At 38.8% G+C, this 20,979-nt stretch overlaps 1 protein-coding gene across 30 annotated transcripts in view; it reads right to left on the bottom strand.

Annotated features, from left to right (window-relative positions):
- kcnma1a (potassium large conductance calcium-activated channel, subfamily M, alpha member 1a) overlaps nt 1-20,979 on the bottom strand; it is a 199,724-nt gene that overhangs the window by 58,630 nt on the left and 120,115 nt on the right. For 15 of the 30 annotated variants that reach the window (XM_036126673.1, XM_036126675.1, XM_036126678.1 and 12 more), the window contains 9 exons: nt 18,283-18,374; nt 7,641-7,751; nt 7,414-7,519; nt 7,062-7,144; nt 6,891-6,960; nt 6,179-6,334; nt 5,586-5,695; nt 5,399-5,467; nt 1,024-1,035 (listed from right to left, as the gene is read on the bottom strand). In XM_036126673.1, coding sequence (XP_035982566.1) covers nt 1,024-1,035; nt 5,399-5,467; nt 5,586-5,695; nt 6,179-6,334; nt 6,891-6,960; nt 7,062-7,144; nt 7,414-7,519; nt 7,641-7,751; nt 18,283-18,374 — 809 coding nt within the window. Of the gene's footprint in view, nt 1-1,023; nt 1,036-5,398; nt 5,468-5,585; nt 5,696-6,178; nt 6,335-6,890; nt 6,961-7,061; nt 7,145-7,413; nt 7,520-7,640; nt 7,752-18,097; nt 18,190-18,282; nt 18,375-20,979 lie in introns of all 30 variants that reach the window. The other 15 variants (XM_036126677.1, XM_012880546.3, XM_021307586.2 and 12 more) reach the window with 3 other exon arrangements.

The following is a 20,979-nucleotide window of genomic DNA, read 5'->3' as shown; positions in this document are numbered from 1 at the left end:
GTTGGATTGTTTCTCAAACACCAAACTGACAGGAAGTGACCTCACTTGGGAACATCTACTTGAGAGACGCACGAGCATGACTGTACATGGTGGCTGAGACGCACGTGGAAAAAACAGAATGGACATTCACCCACAAAAAATAAATATGGCTCTCAAGGTAATCAGACGTACTCAGACACACAAACATGCACACATGGATACACATGTAGCACAGAATATGAGAGGGTGATGGAATGTAAAAGTGAATTGTGGTGCTCGTGAATAAAAACATTTAGTTTGGATAAATCTAAGGCTATCCAAATTCGACAGCTCCATGCTTTGTCTAGAGTGCATCACTAACAGTAAAAAAGGGTTGAGGTGAGGCTGCATTAAAATCCATGAAGGCAGAAACATGGTGCTGTGTAAGCCACTGCTTATAGCAATGTCCAATAATTTGTCATTTTATCTAAAGAATAACATCAACAGATCAGAGCTTATCGACACCACATCTGATCTAAGATATTTGCACATAAACTAATCACTAATTCTTAGACACAGAACCACAAAATGCTGCTCTGACACTGATATAAAAACACCAATGGGTGGGATGTTGATCTTCTTTGAGATCACACACAGAAAAGGTGTTTCAACTGAGCGACACTGGAAATAAAATGACCATGAAAAAATAAAATCAATTAAAACGGTTAAGGACAAAACTAAAAAAGAGACCAAAATAGAGGTAGATATGAAGAGGGTGAGAGTTTGGCCTTGGTACACCGACAACAGCAAAGACAAAGAAACAGTACTTCTACAAACATGTCCAATTTATCTATCCTCTCTCTCTCTCTCTCTCTCTCTCTCTCTCTCTCTGGCTGCAAAGAAGTTAGTGCATTAAGCACAAGGGACACCATAAAAAGTCAGAAAAAAGAGGCCTGTGAGATAGTGTTTGGAAAAATATCCTTGGGGGAAACTCCCAAAGTCAGAAGCTTTAAAGTGGTGGAGATTGGGTGGAACTTTGGAAGTAAGATAAGGTAGAGGGCATACCGCTTTCGGCTTCTGCAAACAACAAGAAAAAATCTCAAATCACACATTAATCATTGACATAAAAAGAAGAGGATAATGTAACTGTTGCTACATAAATATCTGAAAATTCACTAAATAGGCCTGATATGGCAGCATTTGATGCAGGTCCACTGGGGAAGTCCTTGTACCTAAAAGTGACTTTATTATTACTTTAAGAAAAAGATGGGATGCCTTTGACAATTGCACAGTGGCAATTATTTTGTAGGTAGTTCATCAAAAGGCCTGAGAATGTATGGGAAAGTAGATCATGAGTCATTTAAATTTACAGTGGCTATCAAAAGTACACGATGAGGTTAAACGGCCAAGTTTTTAGGATAAAAAAAGACCATAATAAATGTAAACTGAGCCAAACACTGTTTGTGTTCTACTTATGACAACAACCTCCCATATGCTGTATTTTCTATTTATCTTGATCAATGAGTACAGTCTTTAAGACAGAAGCATTTTTTCCCCAAAGAAATCACCCAGGCTTGGCTAAAATTTCCCATAACCTTCTAAGAGAAGGTTTCATCATCTGATTAAATGCAATTTTACCTTCTGGGCCACAATTGCAAACAACACGTGAATCACCAAAAGAACCCACAGAAGAACATGACGGTGGCAGCATCATGATCTAGGGGTTTTGTTTTTAGAAGAAACTGGCGTTGTAGTCAAAATTGGGGAAATTCTAAACCAACGTCGGTCAATTTTCCCCAAAAAACTTGGAGAATCTGCTAAACAGTTGTGGATGAAGAAAGATTTTATTTATTTTTTGTTCTTCAGAATCACTGTGAGTCCAAGCATGCATCCAAATCAATAAAATAGGGTATTCACAAGATGCCAGTCTATATAGCAAAGATTACCAAGTTAAAATGTGGGATGCAGAAAGACTCCTTTGAAAGAAGACTGAATGCTAAAATTTAATGAAAAGATGCTTTAACAAAGCATCAGTGTAAGGCACTGCTCACAAACACAGATTATCGTAAACATTTAATTGATTATCATAACATTAACAGGTTTGTTTGTCCTTTAGTTGTTTTTGTTTGATTGTTCTACAAACTAAAGATGATTTTTTTTTTTTTACCTTCCAAAAACTTGGCGTTTTTACTAGGGGTGTCCTTTGAAAACCACTGTAAAGGGTATTTTTTAAGTAAATTCGTTAACAGAAATACGAGCAAACAGCATCATGTTGGTACCCTAATATTAAATGAAGTACTAATGTCAGAATGAGCATTTCAGTAAATGCACATTTTCATGCAACTTTGTCAGAACACAAGAAAAACATTTCACACAGGCGAAATGGGCAGGGATGGGAAGGATTTGGCAATCAAGGAAACAGGAAAAAAAAAAAAAGAAGCAACTTTGTGCTGTCACTGAATAAACACTAAGGCAGAATTAGTGATAATCAAACACTACACAGTCAACAATGTGAAATTTGAATGTGGGTATATTGCTCATGTATATGTGGTCCTGATTGGAATCGGCCACCTCTTAGTTGTCTGAAACCATTCCTCAATGCTACGTGGCTCACGATGCTACTTCATCTAGAAGTAGTTAAGATCAATATGTTTCATACGTCTGGCAATTTCAGATTTGAAGTAATCTTTTAATCTCACCAAATTAACATCCGGTAACTATTATTACCAAATATTAACGTCTTGGAGTGGCCCAGCCAGAGTATTTACTTGGATCCAATAGTGAATCTGTGGAGGGAGCTAAAGATGAGGGTGATGGCAAAGAGGCCTTCCAAGCTCAAAGACCTGGACTCGTCACCGAAGATAAATCATCAAAATACAAGTGGAAACAGGCAACAAGGTGATGAGCAATTATAAGAAGGATCAATTGCTATAACTGCAAAAGCTATTTTTCCACTGATTATTGAGACATGCGTTAAAGAAGGCTTATAGGATTATATTTCTTTATAAAAAATATTTGGTAGAATTTTAAGGAATGCTTTTGTATTTTAAATAACTTAAACAAAGCTTTTGAAGAAAATGAACAACTTAAAAATACATATATAGCTAAAAATAAGTAAATCAAATTCAGTAGCTTTTAAATGCATCCATACATATAAGGAAAAACCTGATTACTGTGCAGTACAGACATTCAGTGCCTTGTAAAAGTATTCATACCCCAAAAACGGTTTCACATTCTATCAAGTCATAGCCACAAACTGTAATGTAATTTATTGTGATTTTATGGACAGACCTACAAATAGTAGCAGAAGTGAAAGTGGAAAAACTGATGAATAGGTTTCAAAGTATTTTACAAATACAAATCTCAAATGAGTTGAGAGTTTATTCAGTCCCCCTGAGTCAATATTTTGTAGAACCACCTTTTGCTTTAATGACTTTTGGAATATGTCAGATCAGCAAATCTACACAGTGACACATTGGCTCATTTGTCTTTTAAAAAAACAACAGTTCAGGCTTAGATTGGATGAAGACCATCTTGGAACACCAGTTTTCAACTGTCTGTTTTGTGTCACATTGATTTAGATTTAGGCACAGAATTTGACTGGGACAGTCAAACACACAAATATACTTTAATCTAAATCCTTCAAGTTCAGCTCTAGCCATATGTCTCAGATTGTTGTCTTGATAAGAAAACCTTCACCCCAGTCTCAAGTCTTTTTCACGCTACAGGATTTCGTTCACTAATTACCTTTTATTAAGCTTCATCTATTTTTTTCAACAACTCTGAACACCTTCCTTGTCGACGTTGAAGAAAAGCACCCCCACAGCATTATACTGCCAACACCGTATCTCAGGTTGAGCATGGTGTGTTCAGGGTATTGGCTTTCACCACACATTTGACCAAAAGAATTTCCTTACACATGTTTGCTGCATCGATGGTTTGAGGCCATCTGCGAAGGAAACCTACATAGATTTTGTTCAATTTAGACTTTATTCATGCCACTCTTCCAAACGAACCAGATTTGTTGAACTGAGGATGATGGTGATGTCTAGGTCAATTTGCTGCTGTGCTTCTTTTCATTTTGAAATAATGTGTTGAACATTGCTCTACACCCAAAAATGTGAACCGGGGCAGTTGTGACAACACCTTTGTTATTCAAATTAAAGGGACAGTGTGTAACTAATTTGGCTTTTAATTAGCAAATATGAAGTTTTGCTTTTATACGTACATATTCTGGCAAATTCTAATAATCTCACATCAAAAATGAAAGCGTTCTCATAACTTAGAATTAGTAGTTACATAGGTGTTGCTGTGCCCACTGGTAGGCGCCATGTTGCGTCGCTATTTCTGATTTCAGAAGCTGACAGGGGCCAAACTGTCAGCCATACAGGTTGTCTCCCTGTCTGTCTTCTATATGGGAACGTGCTGTCGGTGGAGGAGCAGTATAAAACAAGCAAAGGCAACCGTTGATCATTCTATTTGCCATTTTCTGTTGAAATGGAGATCATCCATACTCTTCGCCCAGCGAGAGGGAAGAGAAAGTAACCAAGAAAAGAAAAAGCAATAACAATTGTGATTGTTTTTATATTTGCTTATTCTAGAGCCCAAATAAGCGACCACACGTTCAGAACGAGCCCAAAAAACCTCGACTCATGGAATTTGCAAGCGACTTTAGGAAAAAACAAGCAGGCTTGACAACGATGCCAAAAACCATTTCACACGATGACCGCAGCTATTAGGTATAAGCAGTAGCTAATACACGGAGGACATGTTTACATTGTCACACTTATTATACTCAGAGGCTTCAGTAGTAGCTATTACGGCAAAGTCTTTTATAATTCATTAAGCGCACCACTAGATGGTGCACCAGTGTAACACTGGGGCTTTAAATGTTAAAAGTGGACAACTACCCTGGTTCACCTTTTTAAGTGTATGATATGTTAAAGTGCGGGATATTTAGAAGTTAACCCTGCATCTAATTTAAGAGTAATGTCTAACGTAGTGTTAGAAAAACAGGCTAAACAAATACACACAGCACACCTCAGAGACGTTTTTCTGATTTACTCATTTTCCTTTCACTTTATAGTTCAGCACTACTTTAAAGTTAGTCACCCACATGAAGTCCAAAAGTTTGTGGCTGCAGCAGGACAAAATGCGAGAAGGTTCAAGGGGTATGAAATATTTTTTCCAGGAGAGTGTACATACAAAGTAAGTGCCTTCTTGCTGCGTTTCTGTCCTGTTAACTCTTAATCTTAATATCTTACTTTACTGAGCTGCTTACTTTGCTAGATAAACCCGTACGGGATTACTAGCACTCAAACCTTTAAAACACCAGTGTCATTAAGTCTACAGAGGACAATTTTTTTTTTTATCAAGTGACTTTGGTGGACGCTCGGAAGTTCCCTTTTACTGCACAGATATGACAGAAAGATTCACAAACCTGCTCTCTCCCTGCTCAGACTTGAATTCAATGGCAATGAGCAACAGCTTCAGCTTCACATAGCACAGCCTGGGAAACAAAAACACTTCATTGGATAAGAAATTCACAAAATAGGATAATGTGTTCAACACATCTTCCTTCATTTAGTATCACAAAAAAAAACCTTCTGCCATGGAGTCATACTTACTCGCACACAGCGGGGAAGGAGAGGCCTACAAAGGCAGTGGACAAATACTCAGTGTACATCTCATTAGCCACTCCTTCAAGGTAATACTTCTGCCATGTGTCTTCCTCAATCTGGAAAAAAAAAGCATAGAAATCTCATATGTGGATTTTGTAAAATACATGGGAAGGAAGAAAGCCGCACTGTTTCCTGTCCAACATCTGTCCAATGTGGTCAGCAGATGTTCCCCTGCAAAGCATCAGCCTGGTCATTATTAGCTGATACATCATCTTTACGACATTAAAACAGGTCTATAGAAGCAACCACATCAGTGTTGGGCCACAGAAACACTGAACAGATTCCAGATGAGTTGTCACAAAAAACAAAAACATAATGTGCCAAAACGACTGTAAACACAGCACTGAAAATCATTCTCTGCGCAAGGATGGTGGAGTTCCCACAGATCTGGCCCATCTGTCACCAGATAGAACACAAAACAGTGCGTGTGTTAACCTCGGCTTCAATCGTGAACAAAAACCAGAGAATCCCCTCATCTGTGCTACTTCGGTCTGTTCAGATGGACAGACAGGGTGATTAAATCTGTTCCTCTGAGTTACCTCAATGAAGGACCTCATGGAGAAGAGATTGGCCAGCATGGTCGACAGGCCCTGGGCCAGACAGCTCTGGGCAATGAAGCCGGCCTTCAGCTCGGCCAGGCATATAGCATCATCACCTTCCTTCCAGTTCCAGCTGGGAATGTTCAGCAGATGGGCCTTCAGAGCAGGAGAGACAAGGTCATGGCAAAAAAAAAGAAAAATAAGACCACAGAATTTTTTTTTTTTGGAGCCACTGTTAAAGGAATAGTTCTTTTTGGCAAATAAGCCTGATACAATCAGCACATTTATACGATCAATTTAATGTTTGACTCAACTGACAGCTGGGAAATGACAGTTTATAAAAAAAAAACACACAGGCAGTCTAGCTGAATCTGGTCAAATGTGTAACAAATTCCCAAAGACATTAAACCCTTCTCACGGTGTATTCACTTCTTAATTTACATGAAAATACAAAGCACACATGGGACAACCGGCAACTGAAAACTGCACAAAGCCTCAACTTCTATTACAATTATGGCAATAAGTTGTAAGAAAAGTGTACAAAAATGTATGCTTGACAATCTTTCCCTATCAAACAGGCAATGCACATTAATCTACAACCAAATCCAAGATTTTATATATGTGTTCATTAAGAATATTATTGAAGAAGAAAAATCTCACACAAGGGGAACATAATGGAATCTAATATACCCCAAAATGCTTCAACACTTACCTTATTATGATACTGCAGCATCTGTGTAATTATTCTGATCTTGGGATGGTAGTTCTTGATGGATATGACCCTTGAAACACAACCAAATCGATTCAACATGGAAATCTAACACTGTAAACAGTTTACCAGCTCACCTCCCACTAATTTCAGGTCCCGCAGGACGTTATATACCTCATGATGTTAGAGGCGTCTTCAGCGTCAGGATCTCCACAATATTTGTTGGCCAGAATCAGGCAGGCATCCGCTGACTCGATCTATGTGGAAAGAACCAAGCAAGGACACGCTTTGAAAACACCACTGTGGCGAACAGAACACATTTTTTATATCCTGCCTTCTGTTTCCACTACCATCTATTGTTGATAGCATTTCAATATTTGCTGCAACATTGCTTTTCCAAACTTGGATGGCCTGCAGTATGAATGCTCTATGTTTTCTAAATTCAACTTAGAAGATCATTTCAACTGAGGCTGTCTGGGATTTGTTAGGATTTTATCTCTCGAAGACTTTAAGTCAGCAACAATACCTTCACCCGGGCCAAATCGTGAGGGTTGAGAACAGATCCCTGGTAGAACTCGACTTGAGTAAAATGGCGTTTGAACAAGGCTTCCAGCTCAAGATTAGGGGAAATACTATCACGCAAAGACGAAAAGAGAAGGGTTAGAAAATGTGAGGACACACAAAAACACACATAAATAAAGCGTAACGTCCCACACTACCCTACACATTTCAAGAAGGAAAAGATGAACTTACTTATGGAGAAAAACAATTTCTACATTGACATCATCCCTGTCCTTGTGTAGGAAGTCTTTGAGGAAGTTGGAGACACTTTCGAGGGTAATATGACCACAGACCACAATGTGCCTGAAAGGGGGGGAACACATCTTCTTGAGTGGGCAACATAAATCACAGCAGACACTGGGATGTCTCCCAAAGATAATCAGACAAACCAAAAGCAGTACAGCATTAGCTCAAATAGAAAGTGAAAAAAAGATTTCAACAAGCATGTTAAGAAATGCGTTTTCAAAGCAAAAGTAACTGAATTATATTTTCTTTTTTTTGCCATATGAGTGAATTTTTTCCCCCCATTTAATGGAAGCGCTTAAATTCAGTGCAATCAAACACTTAACTCCACACCACTACAGAAAATCTAAGATATAATCACATATCCCGCAATGGTTGCACTGTCATCCGTTCTCAATATAAAAACTGTCCCTTCAGCCAAACCCGACCTTTGTGAGCAGAAATGATCTTGACAAAGACATATACATCAATAAACTCGTGCTTTTATACAGAGCATTACTAAAACTCTCAAAATGATTCAGAGGCCTGTGGCTGACACAAACTCTAAACAGGACCACGAAGCATTTGACAGCTCCTTGGCAGCATTCAGCAGCGCATTATGGCCGGGGAATCGGACAGAAAGCGCGCAGAGCTGATTACAGCCAGAAGAAAGACAGGGGTTCGTTTGAGACGGCCGTGTCCCCGGCTGTCCTCAGAGCACCCTGTAATTAAGTGAAAATGTTTTACTTCTTTCAAAAGAGGCTAGTTGTGGTTAGTTTAGATATTCATTATCACAGTGTTTGAACTTGTGGTGCTTGAAATAATTAGATTTTGGTGTCATCTTAAAATTTGTGTCATCTAAGAACTGTAATGTCTTTGTGCAACGTGTATCAATTGCTGTTGAAGAATTTTTTTTTTTTGTTGAGTAAAAAGAGTGCAAATTACAAATTTTTGAGTAAAGAAAAAAAATGTATTCAGATTTTTTTGTGTTTGTGTGGTTCCCTTGAGAGGTTAAAACCAGTAGATATCTGCACAAGAAAACTCACTCAGCATTTTTGCCTGGACAGATTAAGTTTCCCACAAACAGCTATTTAGAGGGAAACCAAGAAAAAAGCAAGATCATCTATAAACAACTCTCATTTCAGAATTATGAAAATAGCTTCATGTAAATAATATTTTCTAAACAAGAGTTCAAGTATATTTCAGACTTGTATATTTAATGTGTTCCTTTCCTAAATAAATTAGCACACAGTCAAGAAAAAATGCTGTTTTGCAAATGTATTAAGAACATACATATTTAGGTATTTTATACAAACGTTAATATGTATCTCTGTTAGTTTTACTTTCAAGATGCCCCTACAACTGGAGGTAAACACTCTTAATGCTCCTGTCACACTATTGCATATCTATATTTGGACAATTTAGAGATGCTATATATTATGGTTTTGTTTTTTAAGCCAAAAAAAGGACCATGACAAATGAATTAAAATATTTTTCTGCAACCTGGTTACATAAGTGTGCACAGCCTTCAACTAATATTTTGTTAAAGCACCTTCTGGTTACTTTTTTAGCAGTCTTCTTCAGTTCATGCCTACCATCATTTATAGTGTATGCAAGGATAGTTGGGAATAATGTAAGACAGTGACATTGTAAAACTGAAATTATCTCCAGGATTATTTAAAGAAAGACAAGGCAGTAAGTGGTTAGAGTGGCTGCTAAAAGGCAGACAGCAACAGTGAATGAGCTTCAGGAATTTCACACAGGGACTGGGTGTGTTCTACATGAACAGCAACATCCTGTATTCTCCGTATGTCTGGGCTAAGGAGCAAGGCTCTAAGACATGATACTTTTCCTCCACTGAAAAAATATCTTAGAAAGTTGAGGGAAAACATGTTTTGGTCTGATGAAATCAAACAAAACCTTCTGGGCCAACAATCAACAACGCTGAGTCTCAGCAAACGAGCCCAGCTTTCACAGTAAAGCATGGTGTTGGCAGCATCGTTCTACGGGGTTACTCTTCTTTTTCTTCAAGGGGAAAGAAATTATGAACAGTTCCAGATACCAAGCAAATACCAATCAGTTCTGACCCAGAACCTTCGGTGAGTCCAACGAAACATATCCCAATCCACATAAAAATTATTTCATAAAAAAAAAACTTAAAGTTAGGAATTGGCTGGCTAGGTTCCTGAGCTAAACCTGATAGAGAAATGTGGAAGAGGGCCATGTAGACTCCCTGTAAATCTGAGAGTTTTCAAGATAAAGCCGGTAGCCACTGTCAAGTCAAGTCAAGGTTTGCCTGTTGACAGAAAAAAGGCTGAAAGCTGAAACTGAACCAAAGGGTGATTCATCAAAGTATTAGTTTGAAGGGGTATGCATTTATGAAACCAAATCAATGCATTTTTTGTTTTTTTTTCTCCTTTGCATGGACTTATTTGCAAAAAAACAAACAAAACAAAAAAGCTGGTATTATAACAGCAGTGGGAATAGCTCTAAGAGCTACTGAATGCAACACTGCTAAGGAATTTAAGTGTCCCTCAAATCTTCACTGCATTGCATGCTAGGCTATGCAAATGCTCTGTTTGTAACGATGAAGATCCACTCATGCCAGATATTTGAATAACTTCATTAGCAGGGAAGACAAACCTTTTTTCTAAATAATTAATTGACCACTTTGGCACTCATGGCTTGTGTATACTTTATATTAGTTATATACACAGATGGTTGAGTTATAATTAAGGATGAAAAACAAATTAATTCACCGCAGAGGTAACATAACAAACAATAACAGGTAATATACAAAGTGGCAACGCATCAAAAGTGACATACTTCATAGACATGACGAGTTGTTTTTTCTTCCCAAAATGCGCTTAATTTCGTCACATTTAGATGCTCATAAAATTGCATTTTAGATGAGCAAACAAAGGTACCAAGATAATAAATAGTGTGACAACTTTAATTTAGTTTATGCTACATAAGGTCTGTGCATCTGGATGGCCTGCTGCTTTTCAGGTGCAAACAAAATCATATTTTATTTTATATTCTACAATCTATACCAAATGTTTTATAAGCTGTGTGCATATAGTTACAACTTTTTACATAATGCAATTAATCAAATTAGGAAAATTAAGTTAGACTTTTTTTAAGCAGCCTGAGGATATTTCCCTCTGTTAGATTATTTTACCACTGTTTTTGATTTATAAAATCACTCAGTTTTAGAAAAAATAATCATACATGTTAGTCATGATTTGTCCCAAGTACACTAATGGAAATGTGAGTCACTTTATAAACTTAATTTGCGCTGTTATAAGCTACTCAGCCAGAGTTTAGGTAAAAGTCTTACTGTTAGATATTATTAAGTTGAATCCAGTCCTTATATTGATGAGGATTAGTGTGGACATGCAGCAGACTCTAAGTATCCTGAGGAGACCTGCGCAGCTTCTTGTGCTATGACTATGGTCTTATCCGATGCTTGATGTGCCAGGAGACAACTGAACCACTTTAGTTAAAGTGTTGTGTATATATTAGAAAGTTATACATGATATTTATTAATCCTGATTACTTTCTTTTGAAATAAAATTAAGAGGAAATAGTTTTGCTGTCTTACTTTTGTGAGGTGTAAAGATGTGGCACTTTTTCATCTGCTGTAATGCTCACAAAAAGCTCTGGTGAAGATATTAACCTTTAAAGTCAAAATTTAAAACTAGACAGAACATTACCGAGGTCTGACTCAATCTGGCTTGTTGAAAGGAAAATATATTTAGTGGTGTTAAACGAAAGCCATAGTCAAGATCACTTAGTGCTCTCCTGCCCTGAACCATATGGCCTCGGCATGACTGAACTGAAGCGGACTTGGCAAAGCAACGTGACAGCCATATTAAGAGAATGACCGTTTTCGGATGTTGCAGGGCATAATGGTTTTCACAGATGTCGCCTCTGACCTTTACCAGAAATTAATGAGCAGCCGTGACCGAATGCTTGGCCAAAGAGAGCTAAAGGCAACTGTGTGGTCTCAGCAGCTGATGAGCTGAGATGTGTACGAGAAGCTGGCCCTATCTGGCACAAGGTGATTCTCATTTCATAAAACTCAAAATAAGATAAATAAGTGGAGTTCCCCTGTTTGAGCAACCAGGCAGCCCTCTATAAGGTTAAAATACTAGACAAGGAGTATTATGTGGCTGAGCATAAGGTTATAAATGTCAAAGACACCACTGAAAGCAACAATGTCAAGAATAAATGAATATATAGGGCACATGCAAAAAGAATCAATTACTTTATACACATATACATTTGCTTTTGCTTTTTCCCCCTGATTAGGATTCATTGAAAAAATAAGACATTATTTCTCCACATATAAAAATGTTTTTTTCCACAACAAAGCACTATTTAGAGTCTTAATATGGAAATATTTACAGAACTCATCCTGTATATGTACAGCTTCTTTCCTATTAGGTAGGAATCTCTAATATTTATGGTTTGCACAACAAAAAAAGCTTTATCCCCATCTAGTTGACATATAGTTTGCAATTCAGCTGAATATAAAGTGCCTTGAAAAAGTATTCAGTCCTTTGTCCTCTTTACTCTCATAATACAAAATTATATCCAGTGCAACATATTGCCTTCAGAAGTCACCTGTGAAGTGCATGTAGGGCATCTGTGTTAAATTTCATCCAAAAGTACATCTGTAGCACTTGCAAATCTAGCAAAGCACACACCCCTAAACACTAAACATACAGCCAGAGCCAAAAGGAAATGGTTACGGGGTATAGCATATTCATGTTAGAGCGATCCACTTAAAGTACAGAAATAAATCTCTTTCAGAATTTGTTGTAAAATGTGAAAACACATTTTCACAGATTTCTCTATCTCTGGGTGAACTCAAATTTTTGGAAAAGACGAATGGCCCAAAATTCCAGTCTAGATGGGAGAGACATACCCCCTTAAGCTATAATTGCGACAAAAGGTGGTTCCACAAAGTATTCACTCAAGAGACTTACATGCAAATGTAAGCCCCACCGCACTTTCTCAATTTGGATAAAGAACTCGCCTCTTCACCTCAAAATTGTACACTACTTTATGCTGGTCTGTCAACAACGAGCCCAATAAAATACACTGAAGGTTGCAATTGTAATGTAATAAAGTTCCAGGGGCGTGAATACTTTTTACAAGGCACTGCATATATCAAAACTACATTAAATAAAAAAGCACATTAGTGACAAAGTTCTTTACAAAAAAAATATCTAGAAACTTAAAACAAAAAAATAAATATATGAATAAAAAGATAAAAACAAGCAACACAAAAAATAAAAAAAATAAAATGCAACAGGGTTTCATTGCACATGCAGACAAAACATGCACATAGACAACCCGGGATGTCCTTGGGGGAAACAAGGAACAAGGAAAGAACAAACAGAGAGCTCAAACATCAGCAACAGAGGTCAATCAGTTGCTACTGCTCTAATCCTTAAATCAGTGATGAAAATCTTTTCAAAACCAATTGTGAAAATTTTTGTCAATTTTTACTTTTACTCCGTGTAAAGTTTTCAACCTCCTTTGAGGAAACCGTGACAGCTTTAGGTGACTTTGTGCAAGCTGTTTACTTTAAGTTGTAAGGCCTTCTCTCTTCATAGTGTGAATGTGTCTGGGTCTGCATACTTCAACTGGCTGAACCTTTTTTTTTTGTTTTTTCATTTTTCCAAAGGTCTCTGACAGGGTTCAGCCAGGGTTGAAATCAGTTTCCGTGCCAAGCCCTCGGCTGAAGTCGAGGCTAATGGAAACCACAGAGTCATAATGGAAACCACAGAGCCCCGAGTACAGTGGGCGCCAACAGAACATAACCCTTGTCATTACTACATCAACGTACGAGCTGTCACTGTGCTGATGGGTGTATGCTACACTGCAAAGAGAACTTTAATCAAAGCCAACATTAAACATAAATCTAACGTGGATCCAGTGTGAGTCCCCTCAGCTTTCAAATAGCCTTAAAGGTTTGTTTTAAATGACAGCGGAGGTGAAAGACTGGTTGCATTTGAAATCATTTAAAATGCATCATGATCTCATCAATTGAAAGCTCTATAATCAGTCAACTACAATAATCTCCTAATCTCATTTCCATTTTGCTTCTCAAATCTAGACACCACCAGAAAGCCACATGACAAACCAATTTTTGATAATAGTCTGTTCGTAAACGTATCTAAATTAGTTCTGCGAAACTCCAGGGCTTCTCAGAGTTTGTGTGTTTTGTGGGTATTTTATGATTGCTACCATGTGTCTGACCAAAGGGAGCGATGGAAAGGGATGTAGAAGGAGAAAAATGAAGTGAGAGGGAGAAATGATCCTTAGTTTTGACAAGGGCTTCACTCAGCACCCCTCTCTGAGTGAGGGCTGAAGTCACTAGCTAAACACAACATTTCATCAATCTTATCTCAGTGACAGGTGAATGTTTCAGAACAAAGGCTTCCCCCCTTAAAGCCTTATTGTACTGCTGACTCTACAGATTGTCCCCCACTAAAGAGAATGACTGAAACTGATCGGAGTAAAAATGGAGAAGAGTGGAAAAAAGAGGGAAAGGGCAAGATGGTAGTATGGAAATTTAGCAGAAAAAAAGGAGGGCTAGCCAGCCTGTTATGAACACGCACCACATCTGTTTGAAAATATTAACCTTTGTGCTGAACATCTGTAAAGCTGCTCTCTCGCCATTTCCTATCTTTCCAAGTATGCTGGTGTACTGACAATGTTTATTATGTCAGTTTGAATGTGAGGAAATCTCCTCAAGAAGGGAGGCTGCTCTGAATAGGGCATGTCTTTTGGGATGAATGGTGTGGAGTCAGGACAGGGTTGCTTGCTTTTGCAATGCCATCACTATTTCTTTTTAAGTTTTTACAGCACTAGTGGCACATTTTTTTGTACAGTAGGCTGACAGTAAAGGCAAATGAGAGGGGGGGAGACATGCGGCAAAGGACAACAGGTTGGAGTCAAACCTGCGTCAGCCACGTCGAGGGCTAAGGCCTCCATATGTGGGTCGTGTGCGCTAACCACTGTGCCACCAAAGCATGCCCACTATTTCTTTTAATTTGTTTTTTCATACTTCTGAAAATAAATTAAATGAACACTTTGAAAACACCTTAGATCTAAGTTGGAAGAAAAAATTGTGCTAGATATCCATTCTGATATGGATAGGGTGCTACGTTGGTGACAAAAGGATATCACGTCATATGGTGAAAATTAAAACTACACCCACAGTTAGTTGAGGGCAGCGGGGAGGCCACTCTATGGTATCAATTCCTCCATCCTATGGGAAATGGTTGCATACTCTTGTCACGTGAGGGCGGATATTATCCTGCACAAGGAAGAACTCAGGACCCACTGAATCAGCAAAGGCTCTAAGCATGCATCCTACTGGCGGACAGGATACCGTTGTTCAACACAGAATCCATTACAAAATCTGTCACATCACCCATCAGTGCATACATGGTACTGCCCCTGCCTACCTCGGTGATCCCCTTAACCCGCACACCGCCCCACGAAACCTCCGCTCCTCCACCTCTACCTACTGCCTGCACCAAACCAGGACTAAACTCTCCACTATTCCAGGCAGTCGGCCCACGTCCATGGAATGCCCTCCCAGAGACCCTGAGGGCCCCACAAACTGTGGAGGTGTTCAAAAAGCACCTGAAGACATTCTTATTTCAAACGGCCTGTTAATACTTATGGTTTCAATTTTGCTTTTAAGGTGTTTTATTGTGTTTTTGGTATTTATTATACTTTGTGAACTGTTTTTAATCCCCCTATTGTAGCACTTTGAGATTTTATATGAAATGTAAAGTGCATTATAAATAAAATGTATTATTATAACATTTTTTATCCTGTACAGGTCTATGCGTCCCTCCATGGATGTGCCTCCTCAGACCAACACTGAACCATCACCAAATTGATCATGCCGAACAATGTTGCAGGCAGCAGAACGTTCACAGCAGCTTATTTAGACCATTTCACATCTGTCCCATGAGCTCAGAGTGAGCCTGATCTCATCTGTGACAAGAAAAGGACACCAGCGCTGGACCTGCCAATTCCAGTGTTCTCGGCCAAATGCCAGTGGAGCTCTACGGTGCCAGGTAGTGAGCACAGAGGACGTCGGGCCCTCAGGCCATCCTCATGAAATCTGCTTCTAATGGTTTGGTCAGAGACTTTTATGCCTGTGTCCCACTGGAGGTCACTTTCTAGGGTTTAGACAGTACTCATCCTGTTCTTCCTTCCACAAAGGGGCAGATAGTTCGTCTTACTAATGAGTTTAGGGCCTTCGACGGCCCTGTCCAGCTCTCCCTGAGTAACTGCCTGTCCCCTCCTCCATGCTCTTGAGACTGTGCTGCGACACACAGCAAACATTTTGGCAATGTCACGAATTGATGTGCCATGCTGGTGGGTTTGGACTGCCAGTGCAACCTCTGTAGGATCCAGGCATTGCCTCATACTACCAGCAGTGACACTGATCCTGGACAAATGTTAAACTACTAAAAAGCAGCCAAAAAGAAGGAGGAGGGAACAAATCGGATTCCTGTTTTGGGGTCTACTCATTGTTGCCACTTTAGTGCATCTGTTGTTACTTTAATTAACACTGAAACAGCTGACACTGATTTACAACACTCTAAACTACTGAACTGACCAAATCAATATTTCAGAAGTTTAAATTGGCCTGATATTATACTGCGCATGAAAAGTGTTCCCTGCGATAGACTGGCAACCTGTCCATGGTGTACCCCGCCTCTCGCCCATTGACAGCTGGAGATAGGCACCAGCACCTACCGCGACCCCATGAGGGATTAAGCGGTTTGGAAAATGGATGGATGGATGGATGGATGGATGAAAAGTGTTGCTTTAATTGTTTTGGGCACTGTAATAAAGAATCAACTGACCATCTGGGTGCAAAATGTAATGCTCATTATTAGAGGAAACCAGAATCAGAAAGAATGGTCAACTGTCACTTTTAGTTTTAAGCATCTAGCATGTCGCAGTGAGTGACTCTTCATCAGTGCAAAAAGAATAGGGTAACCTGTCCAGATATTGCTGCTGTGATTGAATTTAAATGTCAAGTATGTTGCACAGGTGCAGATACGCTTAATACATGGCGTGTGAGAGCAGCAGAGCATTTGTTGAGGTAAGATTTAGACATGTCAAAATGAAGTCTAAGGTAATGTGGCTTACCTGGTGTCAAATGTGTAATCAAGCAATATGGAAATGTTATTTTCCTATTCTACAAGTTTGTCCTACAGCATTGAAATGAAAGGTATATATGCAATAGTGTGATAGGGCTTAAGGTTTGAGCCACAAAGGGAAGAGAGGAGTAATGTACAATAATCACTGTTACTCTTGTTCAAATAGTACACTGACCAAATCATCACACAAACTTTACAGCTGAATCCACACACACAGCAAAATACAAGAGACAAACTAACACCACATAGACACAAGAACCAGATGAGCATCGAGGACCAAGCAAGCAAAAGCAAGCAAAAAGCAATTGAGAGCCTCCAATGGGAGCGAGGCATCCAGCATTCAAGGGTGTGGGAGCTGACTGAAGATCAGGGCCAGAGTAATGTCAAGCACGGATGATGCAATGTGCTACAGCAGTGACAAACAACGGCAATTAGGGCTTTTTAATCAGGTTTGCAGGTAATGGAAAAGCCACAAGACGGCAGGTTGTAAAGAACATCCCAGTTATGGTGCAGCTGAGGAGAGGTGTAAAACATGCATAACTTAACTCAAGCAAAATAAAACAGAAACAAAAATATAAAGTAAAAGAACTTCTATCCTGCAATGGTCATTGAGATTGATGATGCTTGAAAAGACCACCAATGATAATGCGATTGCAGATGTTTCAGTTTTTCTTTGTTGTCGTGGGAAAATCCTTTAAAAGTGGATAGTAGGGATTTCATGACTCTTTGCTTCCTTTTAATGACTTTTTAAAACCCTGAAGCCCTTTGTTGATGTGTTGTACACGTGTATTACACAGAAGCACCACAGTTCAGCATGTTGCAAAGTCTAAAAAGTCTAGCAGTCATGAAAGCTCTATTTTCCAAATTAAATTATAGCGCAACACAGGATGTGTCTAGGAGGACAAATAAAGAAAATGAACGGCACACGGATGACTTAAGGAAAGCATTGAATGAAGGAAAGATAGAGGTAGAGTGAGAAAAAGGGTAGGCAGAGGAAGAGTGAAAGATTGAAAGCAAGAGTGAAGGGGCATGAACATGTGTGTCCTAATGGCCAAGGTCTCCAGTCACGCAGTGTGACTTGATCTAACTTTATCTTACTCTTGTACTCAAACTTTACTGATATGAAATGTCAAGTTAACCATCCCCCAATATCCATAAACTTAAAACAGGGGGTGCACTTTAGTCACACAACCACACCTTGTCTGGATTTCAACTTACTTTCTGCCTCGTGTCGAGTTATAACTCCCTCCGTATTTCTTCCGATTAAGGATGAGAGCAGCAATTTCTGGCACGTAGCGAGCAAACATGGCCTACATGCATGGAACAGAAACAAAAGAAAAAAAGGCATGCAGAGAGGGTTCTACCGCACACATAAAAACAGCAGAACCATCTGGAATACTTACTTTCTCCCATTAACCGCACTATAGGAACCACCATATTTCTTGCGGTTTCCTATTAACTCTATGATTTCAGGGACGTAGCTGGCAAACATGGCCTAAGGAGGAGATAGAAGACAAAAGAAGAGACTAAAAAAGAGACTAGTATGCCAAAGAGTGGGTGGTGGAGAATGTGAACCCAATTTCTTTTTTTAGATGAGAAAAGTTTTGCTCACTTGCTATCTGCAGAGATCTGTAAAACGACATATACCGGAGAAATGTCTTCATGTGGAAAAAGATCTTGCATTTAAAGTTTTAAGCCCGAGTATGTTAAGACTTCGGGATCAGGTTTGGTAGGTTAAAGTGGACATCAATTTTGTCACAGCTGAAAAATTCAGTCTGTGATGGCACCAAAAACCTTTCTGGATGGCATAATTTTAAAACTAAGGAACAATTTAGAAAAAAATAAAGACCTATGTGCCATGTTTTGTCCAACAAACACAGATGATCCGGCAGGTTGATTTGAAAAAGGCCCTCCTGATGGTCCACAGCTGCAAAACGCATCAAGGCTCATTGGTTGGGCTTGAGAATGAGCTGGATGCATTTTGCAAAGTTTCACAGCCTTGAATGAGATCAGGGTTGTATTCGGTGGGAATGCTGTCGGCGGGAGGTCACATCATTGGTCTTCATCTATCAATCAAAGCTTAAAATATCTACCACTAGACCTTAAGGAGCAGATATGCACAAAACACAAGCTGGTGACCTGTATCAGACAGCTTTGACTCTGACTGGTATATTACTGCTATACTCAATGCTACCAGCTCATATTAACCACAACACTCTTTGGTGTAGAATAGTTAATTTACCAAGAAGACTATACTAGCTAATTTTAGGATCTAATTGTAAAGAAGTAAGTCAGAGCAAGAACAGAGATGTAAGAAACTATTTAAAACAAAAATAATCCCATTCTATGAAGTGATGAAAGCTATTTATTCAGGCTGCCAGAAAGCTAGACTTCAACAGGGGATGGCCCTTTTACTTTTTTCCATTTTTTTACTCATAGTTTTGTTTAATCTGTACCTGTCTGACCTTTTCATTTACAAAAAGTAACCTCAAGATGCTCTTTCAGACCCTACTTAGGAACGTTTTGTTGAATTGATAAAGAAGTGAATTGATATTACATATTACAGCGTTGTTGCTCTGTTCATACTTTCGAGGATATTAGTCTTGTTTTGTTTAGAATGAGCACAATTTGCTTTGGTAATCTCCAAGTTAAGGAGAGGATCTGTAATCTGTAGGACAGTGGTTCTCAAACTTCATTTTCCAGTTCTATTATGCATTTGAAAACAGTAGCACCACAGTACTGGGAAAATGATTCTCAGCATTGCTTGCCAATTGATACTGTGTAGCTGGTTGAACGGTGTGGCTTAGTGTAGATACCAGTTTAACTCAGAAAAGGAAAACATGACCAGATGGTCTCTCTGAAGTCAGAATTCTTAGTGGTGAAATCTGACACTGACCTCTAAATCCAATATGGCTGCACTGCATACATCAGACTTTAATTTTTATCTCATCAACTCTTTCCCAAAACACAGTGCTGAACATTCTCTGTTGGTGAGCAGTTAGTCTTTGACAGTACAAAATGCAGAGATGCGCATTGTTATTAGCTCACATTTCTAATGGTAGTTAAACTGAGCGTATCGATGAGAAAACCAAAAACTTTTGTGTTGGAACACAGCTAATTAGGTTTGAACTTGTTCGTAGAACAAGTAACCACCAGCACTTGGTCCTGCAAACTGAAGTTCTTTTTAATTAATTCCTTGCATTTTTATGTGGAGAAAATTTAAAAGGAGCAAAAAATGTGCTTGAAAAACAGATCTTTTTTCACTGTCTGAATTTGTTTGCATTTAAAGGGGACATGTCATGGTTTTTAATTTCATTCTTTTGCTAATTTAAATCATTCAGCTGTGGTCTATATAAGGGGGAACAGCAAAGCTAGGGTCTGAATTCCTCATTATTGTTGCTCCACAGCCTGTCTTTTGCCCCAGTTTTGAGGTTTGTCTGAGAGCGGCTCATTTTGGTATGGTCCCTTTAAATACAAAAGAGGCACTTCACACTCTGCCTCCCTCCAGGTCGCAGGACGTTCTACACCACCTCAATCAGCTATTTTTGTAGTATGCTGATTATTATGAGTTGTGTGGGTTAATACACCCAACAATCAAACATACCATATTTTTATTTATGTATAACATTGAAATTTACTTTGGCCTTATGTTAAAAAAAAGGGCACGTTGTCCAATTTCTCTGTCCTCCCGACAGAGATGGATAGCTCTCTCTCTCAGGTAACATGTGTTCCAGGATGGGCGGATTCTTGGGAAGAATATTTAATGCGCCTTACAATCCAGTGTGCCTTATTGTCTGAAAAATACGGTAGTCACTTATTGTAGCTTTGGCATCTTTGAGCTTGGACTACAAAATAGCAAATAAAAGTGATGGATTCGGGAAATTGATAAGCAGGAAGTCCATGACCTTGTTTAGAAGCTCTGCTGCAAATACTGTGGCATAATTGTTCAAAAACCTAATAGAGAACAGAAAAAAACTTAGCGGGTTGAAAAATGACTTAACAGAATATACAGATTATTTACACAACTACATTCACATTTCCTGCATTCCTAGAGACTCCAAGTTCACAACAAAATGTATTTACGGGATAAAAACGTTGCT

Source organism: Fundulus heteroclitus, chromosome 22 (genome assembly GCF_011125445.2).
Source record: "Fundulus heteroclitus isolate FHET01 chromosome 22, MU-UCD_Fhet_4.1, whole genome shotgun sequence".
In the NCBI taxonomy this organism is placed as follows: Eukaryota; Metazoa; Chordata; class Actinopteri; order Cyprinodontiformes; family Fundulidae; genus Fundulus; species Fundulus heteroclitus.
This window is presented reverse-complemented; position numbering and strand designations above follow the sequence as displayed.